We start from the raw sequence: 17,039 nt of genomic DNA on the forward strand, positions 1-17,039 counted from the left end.
ATGCACGACTCCCACCAACACCTCAATCACTCCAGAACCCCTGCACCCTCACACTGGTGCGTTTCCCTGTGAATCCTCACACTGGTGCGTTTCCCTGTGCACCCTCACACTAGTGCGTTTCCCTGTGCACCCTCACACTGGTGAGTTTCCCTGTGCACCCTCACACTGGTGAGTTTCCCTGTGCACCCTCACACTGGTGCGTTTCCCTGTGCACCCTCACACTGGTGCGTTTCCCTGTGCACCCTCACACTGGTGCGTTTCCCTGTGCACCCTCACACTGGTGCGTTTCCCTGTGCACCCTCACACTGGTGCGTTTCCCTGTGCACCCTCACACTGGTGCGTTTCCCTCTGCACCCTCACACTGGTGCGTTTCCCTGTGCACCCTCACACTGGTGCGTTTCCCTGTGCAGGAAAGTTGCGGCATAGTCCAGTGGTAGGTGTAAGAACTGGTAATTCCTTATTATTTGACCTTTGGGTATTGTCAGGGTCTGTGGATATGTGGACCCACTAGGCCGCACCACCATAGCAGGGAGGCAGCTGGCCGAACAACAGAGCACCCAAACAATACAAAGTCCAGCACAAGGGTACCTGAATAGTCCAGACAGTGGCAGAGGCTTTAGCACGGATGGAGGTGGGTGCAGCAGTTTGCGCCAGACGTGGCGGATGACAGCAGGAGCAGCAGAACACGACTCCAATCACTAACAGGCTCAGGAACAATAACACAGCACGGGATACAGGTAGCAGGGCACGGGAACACTGGGAACAGGGTAATCACTAAGGGACCAGTTGTAAAGACTAACATGGGAATTACTAACAACGCTCAGGGAGGGATCTGAAGGGCAGGGCCCTTTTTATAGTTCAGGGTGATTTGGGAATAATTAATGAATTATTACATATGCGCGCGCTGGCCCTTTAAGGCCGGTAACCAGCGCACGCGCGTCCTCTAGTGAGCACTATGGGACAGAGCGGGCGCATGTGTTGGCGTCTCCGGGGAGGGAGATGCTGGCAGGAAGAGGGAGATCTGCGGGAGGCAGGTAAGTGGAGGTCGCAGTCCGTGACCGCGGACATAACAGGTATGTTACGTCTAAAGAAGCATTGGTAAAGGTAGGGATTCCATTCCCTATCTGGCAATAATTTCAAGACTATTGGAATATAACTTTTGGATTGTAAATAATAGAAGGGATCAATGGGTACATTCGGGAACTTCAACCGCATCTCAGACAGCGTAAGCATCCTCCTCTCCAATATGTGAACAGAGTATTTTATTGAGGTCAGACCCAGTGCATGCCACCTACGAAAGATGCCATGGGGGTTGCCATCCTGGAAGTTAGGGTTGCACATCGATGGCAGGTGGAGAGGCAGCGAAGGGGAGAGCTGTAAATGAGCTCAGATTTTTTGCTGAGCCCGCCAGGTGTTAAAGAGTAAGGGGTTGTTGCTAGTGAACTGATTGCAAGGAAAGTGTAGAAGAGCTGCAAGTGCCCGACCCGGGAAGAGACCAGAGCCAAGAGGGGTAGACGTGTAACATGAGGTGTCATGGAGCCAGTCAGATACAAAGCGAAGCAAAGCCGCCAAGTTATATTGTTTGATATTTGGGAAATTAACCCCCCCTCCCATTAGCCCTCGGCTGCTGCAGAATATGGTAGGCTATACATGATCCCCCCCCCCCATATAAAAGTCCTATGAAGAAAGTTATTCAGTTTTTTATCCGCTGGTGTAAGGTAAATTGGCAGCGTGTGTAAGAGATAGAGGAGTCTAGGAAACTCTGTCATCTTAAAGGGAATGTGTCGCTAGAATTTTTTTTTTCTTCAGTTAAACAGTTAGTATATAAGTGATTACACATTGTTTTAATTTTTTTAATTTTTTCACAAGTCAGGAAATATTATAAATTAGATTCTTATTTATAACATTTCCATGTGCTGGTCACTAGAGGGATCAATTCCCAAAATTGCAGCATTGCAATGTGGTAAAGCAACCTCATTGCTTTATGCTGCAAAATTGGGCTAGACACACTCGCTCTAGTGTCCTCACACAATCCCCCCTCCCTTATTCTGGATAGTGCCAGGAGAAGGAGGGGGTTGAATCGTCAAACCTCCTACACTGTGTGCCGCCATTTTCTGAGCGACTGCACAGTGTAGGAGGATTAGATACAGGGCTCAGCAGACAGTATCACACGTACATAATACACACATCACATACACAAACATAACTTACCTGCTCCTGCCGCTGTCGCTGCCGCTGCCTCCGCTCCTATACCTTGCGTCCTCGCTGCCTCGAACTTATGGCCGGAAGCCGCGGCCGGATGTAGTCATCTTACTGTCCGGCCGTGGCTTCTGGTCCACATGAAAATGGCGCCGGATTTCGCTCTGCCAAAGACCTTCCTTTTGGACTGTGTGTGAGCTGCGCATGCGCCGTTCCCACACAGACGGCGTACGCTATAGTGAATGGAACGGTTCCCATTCGCATTCTCTATGGGGATATATGTGCCGTATTCCATCTCTGTATGTGTCGTTAATCGACACATACAGAGATGAAAAAAAAATGGCAGCCCCCATAGGGAAGTAAAAGAAAGAAAAAAGTAAAAAGTAGAACATGAGAACACAAATAAATAAAATTTATTTTAATATCATACTAAAAGCAATATTATATATATAAAAAAAAAATATTTCGTGACACCTTCCCTTTAATCATATTCGCCCTCCGCAAATAGGAAAGAGTGAAGTGTTTCCAGCGCTTAATCTCTTCTCTAATTGGGAATTATATTGGGACATGTTAAGTCAATATAATTTACCCGGGTGTTTGGAAATTTGTACCCCCAAATATGTTAGTGCTGAAGATTTCCATCGAAACGGGAGAGCCGAGGACCACAGCGGTACAGAAGGTCCCTTTAGTAAAAGAGATTCCGTTTTGTCCACATTGAACAGATAACCCGACAGTCTCCCCAGTCTATCCAGGTCTCGAAGAAGTGGGGCCAGCACCTGTTTAGGGTCCGACACCGCTAACAAAATATCATCCGCGAATGTGGCTACCTTCAATTCTAAGTTATGTGATTTAATTCCCCTAAAAATCTGAGTTTGTACCAAATGATGCATGGTGCAACTTTCTAAATACTCCTATATACTATATACAGCACACCCTCTGTCACAAATGAAACTGTGTTGGTCAAAGTTTTGTGGTGTCGTCATAAATAGGGTGTTCTGCACAAATGCCATAATTACATTAGGGGTTCTCCAAGGCTTTAGACAGTCCTTTTTTGTTAAAAGGATCCCCAAGTATTAGCTGATCACAGAGTGTCCCTCTACTCAAACCTCAGGGATCAGCTGTAATGTGGGGGAACGGCAGCAAGTGTACAATTTCCCTGCAGCGCCACCATAGGTGAAATGCAGCATTGCACAATTTCCATTGGAATCAAAGGGCTGTAATTAACTGACATACTAGGTCCTCCAGAGTCAGAGACACTCTTTGTAGTCACTCTCCATTCTGGCTAATAGATGAGGGACGAACAGAATTGCCTAACAGGACATCCCCTTTAAATACGTCCGCCGCATGAAGAAGCATTTCTGTTGTGAGACGTCAGAACAAGCCTACAGGGCCAAAATCCTGTAAATGCTCTTATTTTTCTTCAAAATGCATTTATATTTAGAAAAAATTTGCATGTACGTATTCTGCCCCTCACAACACACATTCCTCAGGTGATAACACCTTCATGTCAAGTACCGCAGCACTGGCTGACACCAGCGAAACGTGACAAAAGAGGTGAAAAAATGAAGTGTAATTACCATAATGATAAAACAGGAGCTAATGCCGAGGTCCCCACATTATCCACCTTGTGAGCTCTCAGCACCATACACACTGTCACTGTCCCATCTGCACAGTACCCACCTGCCAGTCACCTCCGCTCTCTATATGTACCCTCTCTATATGTATCCTCACTGTCTCCCCGAAACTCAGTACAATCTCCACCACCTCCAGTCTCTATATGTATCCTCACTGTCTCCCCGAAACTCAGTACAATCTCCATCACCTCCACTCTCTATTTGTACCCTCACTGTCTCCCCGAAACTCAGAACAATCTCCATCACCTCCACTCTCTATATGTACCCTCACTGTCTCCCCGAAACTCAGTACAATTTCCATCACCTCCACTCTCTATATGTACCCTCACTGTCTCCCTTACACACAGTACAATCTCCACCACCTCCACTCTCTATATGTTATGTACCCTCACTGTCTACCCTATACACAGTACAATCTCCATCACCTCCACTCTCTATATGTACCCTCACTGTCTCCCCGAAACTCAGAACAATCTCCATCACCTCCACTCTCTATATATACCCTCACTGTCTCCCCGAAACTCAGTACAATTTCCATCACCTCCACTCTCTATATGTACCCTCACTGTCTCCCTTACACACAGTACAATCTCCACCACCTCCACTCTCTATATGTTATGTACCCTCACTGTCTACCCTATACACAGTACAATCTCCATCACCTCCACTCTCTATATGTACCCTCACTGTCTCCCCGAAACTCAGTACAATTTCCATCACCTCCACTCTCTATATGTACCCTCACTGTCTCCCCGAAACTCAGTACAAGCTCCATCACTTCCACTCTCTATATGTACCCTCACTGTCTCCCCTATACACAGTACAATCTCCACCACCTCCATTCTCTATATGTACCCTCACTGTACACCCTATACACAGTACAATCTCCATATCCTCCACTTTCTATATGTACTCTCACTGTCTCCCCTATACTCAGTACAATCTCCATCACCTCCACTCTCTATATGTATCTTCACTGTATACCCTATACACAGTACAATCTCTATTACCTCCACCCTCTATATGTACCCTCACTGTCTCCCCTATACACAGTACAATCTCCATCACCTCCACTCTCTATATGTATCTTCACTGTCTACCCTATATACAGTACAATCTCCACCACCTCCACTCTCTATATGTACCATCACTGTCTCCCCTATACACAGTGCAATATCCACCACCTCCACTTTCTATATGTACCCTCACTGTCTCCCCTATACACAGCACACATTCCATCACCTCCGCTTTCTATATGTACCCTCACTGTCTCCCCTATACACAGTACAATCTCCATCACCTCCACTCTCTATATGTACCTTCACTGTCTCCCCTATACACATTACAATCTCCACCACTTTCACTTTCTATATGTACCCTCACTCTCTCCCCTATACACAGTACAATCTCCACCACCTTCACTTTCTATATATAACCTCACTGTATACCCTATACACAGCACAATCTCCATCACACCCACTCTCTATATATACAATCACTGCCTCCCCTCTGTCCTATATATATTGGAAACACAGAATTTTGGAAACCACAATGGGTACGATTGGCACCAGAAGTAATAAGAAGCCCACCTGGAAAAGATCATATTTCCTTGTGGGGGTCCAAGGGTGAAGAATCTGGAAATTCCTTAGACTCACGTCGGATAGCCTGAGTTGCGCCTAATTTATTACGAGGGATACATCTCTTCATAATTTAGGTGCATTTTAATCCAGCGCTCTTCATATTAAGACTTATAAATGACAGTCTCAATAATATCCCCCCTTTGTCTATGCAGGGGATTTGGAACTCTGTATCAGTAGAACAGAGCCCTGACTGCTAAGAAGAAAGGGACGGCATTTACTTTATTTGGTTAAACGGGCACGTTTTACTGTGAGATTTTCCCCATAGATTCCGCAATTCCCTAATATGACACTTCACGTGGCTCGTCACATCTACCCCGGGGCTCGTTAGTTTTGTCTGGAAGTTTATACTCATGTTGTAAATCATTTTAGTTTCACAGATATCGGAGTATAAATGACTGGATCATTATAAGACTGAGGTTCCTCCTGTACTGACTGATCCCGGAGTCATCACCCAGACTGGAGGGATCGATCGAGAGCAGAGAACAGGTTTCCCATCCTGAGAATATCGAAAAGTGCCCCCCCTTTATTTGTCCTTCATACGCCGGCGCGGAGTATCTGATGCACCATAAACGCATCCCGTACAACACATCAGGGTGAGACCCACAACAACCACTTCTTTACTATATAACCATAAGTAAGTTAGGTGGGGGCCGACCTCTGGGACCCCCACCGTTGCGGAGAATAAGGGGCTCTTAGTCTTTATTCTTGACTTAATTGGATGAGCATGCGCTGTCCCTCAAGATAGAGTTCAATGGGGACGTTGGAAACAGCCGAATGTACGTGTTCAGCTATGAATGAAGTTTGGCTATTTTTGATGCCCTTATTCAACTTTTTGGAGAGGGGAGGTTGACAATTGGGACTTAGGGCCGCTTGTTCTTGGCGATAGTGGGGGTCCACTAAACTTACTTTAATTAACTGTCTGATTAGCTGTCTGGGACAACCCCTTTAACCCCTTTGCGACATCTGCCGTATATACAGGGGTATGCATGTGGCGGGGTCACCAGCTGAGCCCACTCCATATGCAGCGGGTGTTAGTTGTGTATTACACTCCCGGCTGGGATCAGAGATAACGCTGATTCTGGCTGTTTAACTACTTAGATGCCACGGTCAATAGATAAGTGATCGCATGTTCAATTCCCCTGGTGAAACTAAAAATAAACGTAATAAAAAAAGTTAAGAAATCTATAAAAAATAATTAAAAGTAAAAAAAACACCTTTTCCGATTTATTTTGTAAAATAACGTAAACTTCTCGTCCAAATAAACTGAAATACAAAGTGATCAAAAAAGTCATATGTACCCCAACTACAGCTCGTTCTACAAAAGAAAAACAGCCCTCACACAAATCCATCGACAGTAAAACAATACAAAAGTTATGGGTCTCAGGATATGGTGACACAAAACTATTTTTTTTAAGTGTTTTTATATGGAGACTTTTTGAAATAAAAAAAAACATATTTAAAATGGGTATATCGCCATAATCATACTGAGGTTAACTTGTCATTTTTACCGCATGTGAACAAAACCCAAAAAAGAAGAATGGAATTGCTGTGTTTTATTTCCATTCCACTCTCAAAAAATTTTTCAACGTTTTTCAGTACATTATATACGGCGATGTCGACGGATTTTTTTGTTTTATGGCTCTTGAAATGTGAGGATGAGAAAACGAAAAAAAACTAATACTGCCCGTGGCGGGAAGCTCTTTTTTGGAACATGACGTCTAAGGCTATGTTCACACAGAGTTTTTTGGAGGCGGAAATTCTGCCTCAAAATTCAGTTTGGAAGTTGGAGGCAGATTTTCCTCTCCCTGCACGCCGATTTTCGTGCCATTTTTCGCACACGGCCATTGAGCGCCGCGGGCATAAAACGCTGCGAAATACGCATACTCTGCCTCCCATGGAAATCAATGGGAGGCATTTTCGGGCCGTTTTTGACGAGTTTTGCAGCGCGGTTTCTGCGTCAAAAAACTCGTCCAAAAACTCAGTGTGAACATACCCTTATTCTGCAATTCTCTAATTAACTGATTGCAGAGAAGGATCTTCAGTTCAAGTCCCAAAAAGAAAATCACGGCCATAAAAATGTCCTGGGGTCACATCTCAGGGCTTCATCCGTCCTACGACAGATGTGACCGATACTTCTGGATATAGAGCTGTCACCTAAAGGAACAGGGAAATGATACGTCTCACTGCGATAAGAGCGGAGAACAATCCCAGCAATTATGTAACCAGACACTAGACAGAAACAGAAGCTGCAAGGTAAGTATCATTACTAAAAATATCAATATCCAAGGCCAGGGTTAAAACGGGCAAACTCTGCAGCTGCCCAGGGTCCATGTTCTTCAGGGGGTCTTGGAACATGGAAGCCTATGGGCGATGCATACCATATATGGAGAAAGACGCAAAGGGCTTCCCCAGGGCCGAAATCCCCGGCCAGAGTGTCGCCAACGTTCTGACCGGGGACTTTGGCATCGTAAAACTTCTGATGTCATTGTCAAAATATATTCCATCCTTCAAAAAGAAAAAAAAGTTTACTGATTATATCTTTTGGTCTTCGTTGGACTAATGGACCCCTATGAACATGTTTATCGTGTACGACTGAAGCTTTTGTAGGGCACTAATGTGATGTGAAGGGGGCAAATGGGAATAAGATTAAGAGTTGGGGCATTGGGGCAGGCCGACTGTCAATTCACAGACAAGCTATTATATTGGCGCTTTGTCTGGTATTATTGTATTGGCGCTTTGTCTGGTATTATTGTATTGGCGCTTTGTCTGGTATTATTGTATTGGCGCTTTGTCTGGTATTATTGTATTGGCACTTTGTCTGGTATTATTGTATTGGCGCTTTGTCTGGTATTATTGTATTGGCGCTTTGTCTGGTATTATTGTATTGGCGCTTTGTCTGGTATTATTGTATTGGCGCTTTGTCTAGTATTATTGTATTGGCGCTTTGTCTGGTATTATTGTATTGGCGCTTTGTCTGGTATTATTGTATTGGCGCTTTGTCTGGTATTATTGTATTGGCGCTTTGTCTGGTATTATTGTATTGGCGCTTTGTCTGGTATTATTGTATTGGCACTTTGTCTGGTATTATTGTATTGGCGCTTTGTCTGGTATTATTATATTTGCGCTTTGTCTGGTATTATTGTATTGGCGCTTTGTCTGGTATTATTGTATTGGCGCTTTGTCTGGTATTATTGTATTGGCGCTTTGTCTGGTATTATTGTATTGGCGCTTTGTCTGGTATTATTGTATTGGCACTTTGTCTGGTATTATTGTATTGGCGCTTTGTCTGGTATTATTGTATTGGCGCTTTGTCTGGTATTATTGTATTGGCGCTTTGTCTGGTATTATTGTATTGGCGCTTTGTCTGGTATTATTGTATTGGCGCTTTGTCTGGTATTATTGTATTGGCGCTTTGTCTGGTATTATTGTATTGGCGCTTTGTCTGGTATTATTGTATTGGCACTATGCTACCATTTTATGGGAACTACAGGTGGTGCTATGTCTTGTACTATATTTTATGGGCACTATGGATGTCACCTGTGGGTGCAGTAATAGCTTTCCCAGAACGAGTTATAACTAAACTGCTCAGCAGAATTTTTAATAACTTGCCAAAACAGGAAGACCCTAGGGCTTATCTTTACAACTTACGATCCTAAATGTAAGATGTTTTACATTTCGCAAAAAATGCGTGATTTTGCTGTGGTTGCAGCAAAAAATAAAATGAAACTTGACCTCGACGTCTAATTATACCCTAAGGCAGGTATTTGTGCCCCCGCACTTCAACTGAACTGTAATTAGATAATCAAAGCTGATCACCAGGACCAGACACCAACTGCACCACTGATCACCAGGACCAGACACCAACTGCACCACTGATCACCAGGACCAGACACCAACTGCACCACTGATCACCAGGACCAGACACCAGCTGCACCACTGATCACCAGGACCAGACACCAACTGCACCACTGATCACCAGGACCAGACACCAACTGCACCACTGATCACCAGGACCAGACACCAACTGCACCACTGATCACCAGGACCAGACACCAACTGCACCACTGATCACCAGGACCAGACACCAACTGCACCACTGATCACCAGGACCAGACACCAGCTGCACCACTGATCACCAGGACCAGACACCAGCTACACCACTGATCACCAGGACCAGACACCAACTGCACCACTGACCACCAGGACCAGACATCAGCTACACCCCTGATCACCAGGACCAGACACCAACTGCACCACTGATCACCAGAACCAGACACCAGCTACACCACTGATCACTAGGACCAGACACCAACTGCACCACTGATCACCAGGACCAGACACCAACTGCACCACTGATCACCAGGACCAGACACCAACTGCACCACTGATCAGCAGGACCAGACACCAGCTGCACCACTGATCACCAGGACCAGACACCAGCTGTAGCAGTGATGAACAGAGACCAGATACCATCTGTGCAACTGATGAATAGGGACCAGACATCAACCTTATCACTGATCACCAGGACCAGATACCTTGTGTACTGCTGATGAACAAACACTGGCTGCACTGATGATTATTAGCGACTACTGTTCTAGTAATTATCATTGTTTAGGGACTAACTACCAGGGACAAGACACCTGCTGTATCACTCGTCAACAAGGACAACACACTTGTTGGACCAATGATCACCAGTGATTAGATAGCAAGGACCAGACACCTGCTGTGTCACTGATCAACAGGGGACACACTTTGGCTGATCGACAGGGACAAGACGCTGGCTGCACCACTGATCATCAAAGACCCGACATCTGCTGTACCAGTGATCAGACAGAAGTTCTACAACTTTCTAATATATCTTGTGTTTTAATTTTTCACCATTTTCAAGATCTCTGCTTGCCGTCAGTAAATAATTATCAAAAGACTGGAAACCATATTATAGCTGCAAAAAAACAAAACGCATATGTTTTGTTATGCAGAAGTCACACCACTTCCAGATCAACAGGGTTTCAGCTTCAAGATGTCTCCATTCACTGACAGACAGCACAAAAATGTAATCAGGAGGGGCATTTAAACACGGTATATTAGACTGTTGCCGAGATTTTAATTTACAATCATTCGGCTTAATTTACATAAAATAATACACAATGGGATAGGGCTAAGCAGCGACATGTGCGGCGCAACATCAAGTCACATAAGCGACGCGAGACAAAATCAGTTATACGAATTGCACGCGATTTGATATCGCATTAAAGTCGCGCGTCTTTGGTCACAGTTTGGATTTTTTGCGACGGTCTCAGTCGTGTTAAGTCACACATCGCGATGTGACCACATAGGCAATCGTTAGCTGCAATGGCACACGCAACATGTGCCAAAGATGGCTGTGCCGCCCTGCCTGCATCGCAGATGATGACATTTAATATGGCCACATTGCGACCCGGGTTGCTGTGAATGCGACCCAACGGTCACAAGAAATTCGAATTTGTTAGATGTTCTTTGCGACTGTTGGGTCGCAATGCGACCACATTGACAATGTCATTTCCTGCGATGCAGGCAGGGCGACAGTGATCTTTGGCCGTGCAACCAATATCGCAGCCAAAGTCGCCGTGTAGTCCTAGCTTAAGGATTGTCAATGCGCTCGTGGTGTGACGCGTGACACGACGGTTTTCGGAAGTCACACTTGACTCGGTGTAAGCGTGCGACTGTGACTCGCTTGCGACATGTCTGCGTTTTTTTTTTTTTTACAGACAAATCGCGCCTCAGCAAGTCGCGGACAAATCGTGCAGCCCTAATCAGGGATTGAGTGTAGGATGACCAGCCAAACACTAGAGGGCGCTCTCCTAGCAGAGCAGAGGGGCAGGGAAGGCGGCCTCTCTCATGACCAGTGTCTGAGGTTGCCTCGGTTGTTACCATGACAACACGTGTTATGCTCCCTGATGGGACGACGGCCATTTTAAACTTCTCCCAACTATTGCACAAAGTCCTCAGCACTGTACGGTCACACATCTACCGCCCTCTCTAGTGACCGCCGCACGTCAAGACATCTATATCGCCACATGTCGCCGACATTCATAGCCCAGGGAGTAAACAGAGAGGCGAATCATGTGATCGAATGTAACCAGTAGTGACGTTGAACGGGGGGCGTGGCTATGCGTCACGGCAGCCGCTGAGGGGGAGGAGGGGACGGGCGGTGCAGTATCGGCCTCTCACGCAGCGGACAGGCGCCTCCCTCCACCGCAGGACAAAGCTGGGGATCCCGGGAGAGACGCAGGAGAGTTGTGAGGAGAGGGCGGCGGGGCAGTTTCCTGGAGATCCCTGCAGTGTTGTCACCAGCAACAGGTGGGTCGTGGAGATATCCTTGAAGGAGAGATATGGGGTGGGGGCTGATCACTGTACTGGGGGGGGACCCTGCTCTAGATCAGCACTGGGGGAGGGGTGGTCTGTACTTGCAGGGAGTTCGGATTAGATACATGTTATCACCCTGTTCTGTACATATGTTACATCTATGTGAGGCTGCGCTGACATGTCACGACTTAGAGATGGGGATCGTGACATGTACAATGACGAGAAAATGTATGATCTGGGAAAATCATTCTAGCAGTTTTTGTGTGTGTGGCCCTTTAAATGTCAGATTGGGGGCAAATTAATCTATAGGGGCTTATTGATCGTATCATAAAAAGTTCAGCAACTTTGTAATATACTTTGTTTCAATTCTGCACCAATCTCAAGATCTCTGCTTGTTGTCAGTGAATATGAATATTCTTGTTTACATCCAGAGGCTAAAATCCTGTCCAAACCTAATACGTCTCACAGCTGAAGAGTTTGTTACAGTTGTATCCGGCCTAGACCATCCTGTGTGAGACAAACAACCTGGACTCCAGACTGCATTTTTACCCGCGCTGATACATTGTAACAAACCATCAGCGCAGGTAAAAGAGATTTGTGCTGCTGATCTGTTTAGTTCAGAGGATTGTCTGGCCTGGATACAATTGTAGCGGACTGCCAGATGTGCGAAGTACAGCTCTAAACAAGAATGGTTTTGTTTATTGACAACTAGCAGAGATCTTGAGATTGAAACCCAAAGTATATAAGAAAGATGCTGAATTTTCCGTTATAGAATCAATAATATGTATTTCTATAAGCACCTACGGATCAATAAGACCCCAATCTGACATTTAAAGGGCCACACACAGATAAGCTTTCTAGAATGGTTCTCTGTGGGGGAGGGGTAGAGATTATACTGCTATAAACCAGTTACACAGAATGGTGCTGATCGATGATCTCCTGATCCGCGGAGCGTTTCAATGTGCATTTATTTGTTTGAACTTAAAGGGGTATTCCCAGAATAGACATGTCTGATCACTGAGACCCCCACCGATCACTAGAAGGGAGTCCCGAGCCCCCCCGTTCCACCTCACTGCACCCACCAGTGAGGTGGATCTTGTATGGAGCAGAGGACGAGCCGATGCCGCTCCATCCACGGAGCCGAATGCTGCGTCAGTCCCATAGACATTGAATGGAGCGGCACCTCGCATGCTCAACCACCGGTCCAGTCAAGCCCCTCCTCGCTATGGGGGCTCTAGACCCCCTTTTAGTGATCGGTGGGGTCCTCTTATCACCTCTCCTGTGGATTCTGGGCCGTCCCCTTTAACACATTGAAGTTTTGCAATCGGCTCTATTTTCCGTTAAAATCTGACAATCTGCAACGGAGCCCCCGACGCAGGTGTGAACAGAGCCCAAACGTGTTAGAATGAATCATTTTGATGGAATATTTACCCTCCCCATGAAGATACAGAGGGGGGGGGGGGTAGCTGCTGATGTGGTGATATGTTTATGGTTTGCAACATCCAGGGGCGGACATAACATTTGTGTACAGGGGCCCAGTAGGTTGGGGCCCCCACTGCCACTGGTACTGTGTATTAGATTGTGTGGGAGGGACGGGGTTAATGACAATGGCTTTATATTATTGGTGGATTATTAGCTGTATGATGGGAAGGGGCCCTTATAATGTCCTTGTACGGGGCCCTCTGCTGCCTATGGCCGCCCCTAATAAGATAAATCTATAGTATAAAGTCTAGTCCAGGATGCGAATAGTTAATTGAATTGTACGGGCAGCGCTCAGCGTCCCCACAGTTCCGTATAATAGACACGCGGGGGTTAAGTTCCCGTTCATTGCGCAGCCGGGTGACGGCCGCAGGTTTTCCACATCGTTATTGCCGTTTTTGTCTGGCGGTCGTCAGTGATCCTAATGATTGCCGCAGGGATAGAAGCCGGCCCGGAAACAGTCAGATGGACGGCTGCAGCAAATATGCAGTGTGAACATGGCTGTAACACGGCGCTCACAGATTACTGCGGGACTGTACGGCGCCCTTTATCTCAGATTAATATGAATTATGTGAGAACGGAAATGCGACGCGGTCCATTACTGCAGCATCGCGTCTATGGAGAATACAACGCCTCGTGTACGCACCATATGGCGGCACATAGGGACCCCGCGTGCTGCCGTGCAGTATCCATGCAGGTAGCAGTACCCTATATAGAAAAACATGGCTGCTCTCTTGCCAGAAACAGCGCCATACCTGTCCATGGGTTGTGTCTGGTATTGCAGCTTAGACCCATTGAAGTGAATAGGACTGAGCTGTAATACCACTCTCAACCTGTGGACAGGTGGGGCGCTGTTTTTGGAACAAAGCAGCCATGTTTGTCTAATTCTGGACACCCCTTTAATGGGAACTCCATTAAGCTCTGTCATTTCCTGCACCCCCGGTCTCCTTGGCTTCTGGTTCCGTCGGTTCCGCCATCACATGTTCTCTATAGCGATGACGCCATCATGTGACCGCTAATCGCTGCGGCGGATGTAATATTAATATAAACAACACGTCATTGCGCCTTTTTTATTCAGTTCCCAGAATGCTCGTCATATTAGGGGTTTTCTAGATTGGGTGGGAGTCATTACATCTGGCGGAGGTCGGGGTGCAGGTATACGGACAGGCTGTCATCGAAGCCATAGCAAGTTACGATCTTAACATGAACGCGGGCAAGCATGTGTCGCCATAGTTACTAGCCCTATAGATATGCAAGTCGGTGGAAGGGAACCATAAAGGTGAGGAAGCTCATCATCCCTGGAGGGTGGGGGTGGTACTCTACGATTAGATCTGTGGGGGGACGTAGGATACGGCTGGTACGTTAGTTTTGGATTCACACCTTTCCTTCTTCTCCCGCAGGTTCCAGCTTCATCCCCAAGCGTTTTCCTTCCCTGTGAACGAGGAGACGTCACCCTGACCCCGTCATCTCTTCCCTGCAGCTGACGTCGCCTCCGACTTTTATAAATGCGGTACGGAGCCAAGATGATGCCGGTGAGTCAGCGCTGTGTGCTTGGCGAGAGTTGCACTATTTGCTCGCTGGATGGATTGCGCGGGGTAGAGAACGCCACGGTGAGGCTTTGTTCACACCTGCACTCGTCAATCTGTTGTCTAATTCCGGAAGGAAAAACCGGAAGCGCCGATTCTGCTGCACTGCGGACACCGCCAGCGGCTGACGGAACCCATTGACTATAATGGGTTCCGTCAGGGTATCTGTGGTTTTACCAGACACAAAAGTGCAGCGTGCTGCGCTACGCCATTATTTTCTGCGATGGAGCCTCCAACACAGGTGTGAACGAGGCCTAATCCGTATACATGATGTGTTATTACAATGTGCCCGCTCAAATGAATGTCATACATGTTCACATCTGGCTGATGGTTAAAGGGGTTTTCCACCACCGGACAACTGATGACGTATCCACAGGATATGATCGGTGAGGTCCGCACCAATCGGCTGCCTCCAGGCATCAGATGTCCACGCTGGAAGCATTTGGCTCCAGTCATGGAATAGCGGCCAAGCTGCAGTATTCAAGTGAATAGGAGCAGAGCTGCGGTTCGGCAGCACGGGAGCCAACTGCTTCCAGCTCCGTACATTGCATACTGTACAATAACATCCGGTGCCCGCAGGCAGCTGATCGGTGCGGGGTCCGGGTGTCAGTCCCGCACCGATCATATACTGATGGATAGGTCATCAGTTGTCCGGTAGTGGACAACCCCCTTTAAGTGGGGTTCCCTTTTTACGTCCATATGTCTTGATGTGTAACCCCCCTGTAAGGCCCCATGCACATGACCGTGCATTTGCGTCCGTATATTATCGGAAATTGCGGATAGTATAGGGTACATCATATCCTACGGGTCAATGCACACGACCGTGATGTCCACGTTCCATGCCTTGGTCGGAGCCCGGACCACAGTAAAACAGGACATGTCGTTTTACGGGCTGCATCTGCGGTCCAGGCTCATTAAAGTCAATGCAGTTTCGTGTCTGCACGGTCCGTGACTGCGGTCGGGCCGCGGATGACGCTGCGGCCCGTCCGTGCCGTAATCCCAGACCGGTCAGACCTCCACAGTCGTGTGCACGAGGCCTGAGCGATCCGTGTGCTGTTGTGATTAGTAAGTTTTGACTTGTGCAGGTTTCTTTCCACAGTATCAGGTGAGACCCCCCCTCATTCTTCGGTCAACCGGCCCCTATGAAGGTGTATTGTGTTGGATGTGGTTACCGACTTTGTTATGTAAATGGAGGGGAGGGGGTTCTGTTGTATATGAAGGACTGCGCTGTTCACACTCTCAGGCTTCTCCCTGTGTAATGTCTCAGTGACCACCTGTAGTTTGGTCATCGTTATAGGGGGGTCTCCCACCATACGCTTATATCAACCCCCAAAAAGTCTGATTATGGGGGTGCAACGGCTGATCCTGAGGATAGGGCAGGTCCCTATTCTAGAGCTGGGGGATCGTGACATAAATCAAAATCAGGATTATTGAACTGGTAAACTCGATTACCATTAATGACGTTTAGGCCACGCCCACTTTTAAACTGCTCGCTTGATTAATTGCCCAGCCCTTGTATATTATATACAGCATAGTAACATATATATCCGCCGGCCTGTATATGATATGTTACGCACCCTGCTCGTGTGTATATAGCAGACGTAAATCTGTGACGCAGAATGGCTGCGCTGCCTGTAATGGCTGAACCGAAAAAAAAAAAAAGAAATGCGCAAGATGATGTTGGTTATTTGCTCCGAATTTCGGTTTTGGTTTTATTTCGATATCATCTCCCGTTTCCTATTATGTTCTTCGGATTGGTTGGGTTTCAAGCACCGTCACACTTTTATGGCATATATATATATATTTGATATGTTCTAGGTATGAGGTGCCCCTTATAATTGCCATAATAATGCCAAGCAACACCTATGGTGAGACCTTCTCTTCTCTTCTCTTCAAGACTTTGCAGAAATGTTGGTTCCCGTGCCTAAAGTCTTAATGTAGTCTTACATACTCTGTGCTGCTGTGGAACTACATCTGCTGTGTCGGCAGTCCTCCATGTACTGTACTTTCTGTTGCTATGGCAGCCGCAGACACAATAGTGACTACTTCTGGCTCGGAGGTTTAGGAATTCCTCCAGATGGATATAAACAAATCCATCACTCCGTGGGCGAGGCTGAGGTTATGGGCAGGTTACCCGTCATGTGTCATGTCTGCCG

At 46.7% G+C, this 17,039-nt stretch overlaps 1 protein-coding gene across 6 annotated transcripts in view; it reads left to right on the plus strand.

Moving 5' to 3' along the window:
• Positions 1 to 11,379: 11,379 nt before the first annotated feature.
• The window catches only part of TP53BP2 (tumor protein p53 binding protein 2), a 44,790-nt gene continuing 39,130 nt past the window's right edge, over positions 11,380 to 17,039 (plus strand). For 5 of the 6 annotated variants that reach the window (XM_075863399.1, XM_075863400.1, XM_075863402.1 and 2 more), the window contains exons 1-2: positions 11,380 to 11,812; positions 14,698 to 14,829. In XM_075863399.1, the coding sequence (XP_075719514.1) occupies positions 14,803 to 14,829 (27 nt within the window). In that variant the 5' untranslated portion in view covers positions 11,380 to 11,812; positions 14,698 to 14,802. The remainder of the gene's footprint in view (positions 11,813 to 14,697; positions 14,830 to 17,039) is intronic. The other variant, XM_075863401.1, reaches the window with a different exon arrangement.

The sequence above is a fragment of the Rhinoderma darwinii genome, chromosome 4 (assembly GCF_050947455.1).
Source record: "Rhinoderma darwinii isolate aRhiDar2 chromosome 4, aRhiDar2.hap1, whole genome shotgun sequence".
NCBI lineage: Eukaryota > Metazoa > Chordata > Amphibia > Anura > Rhinodermatidae > Rhinoderma > Rhinoderma darwinii.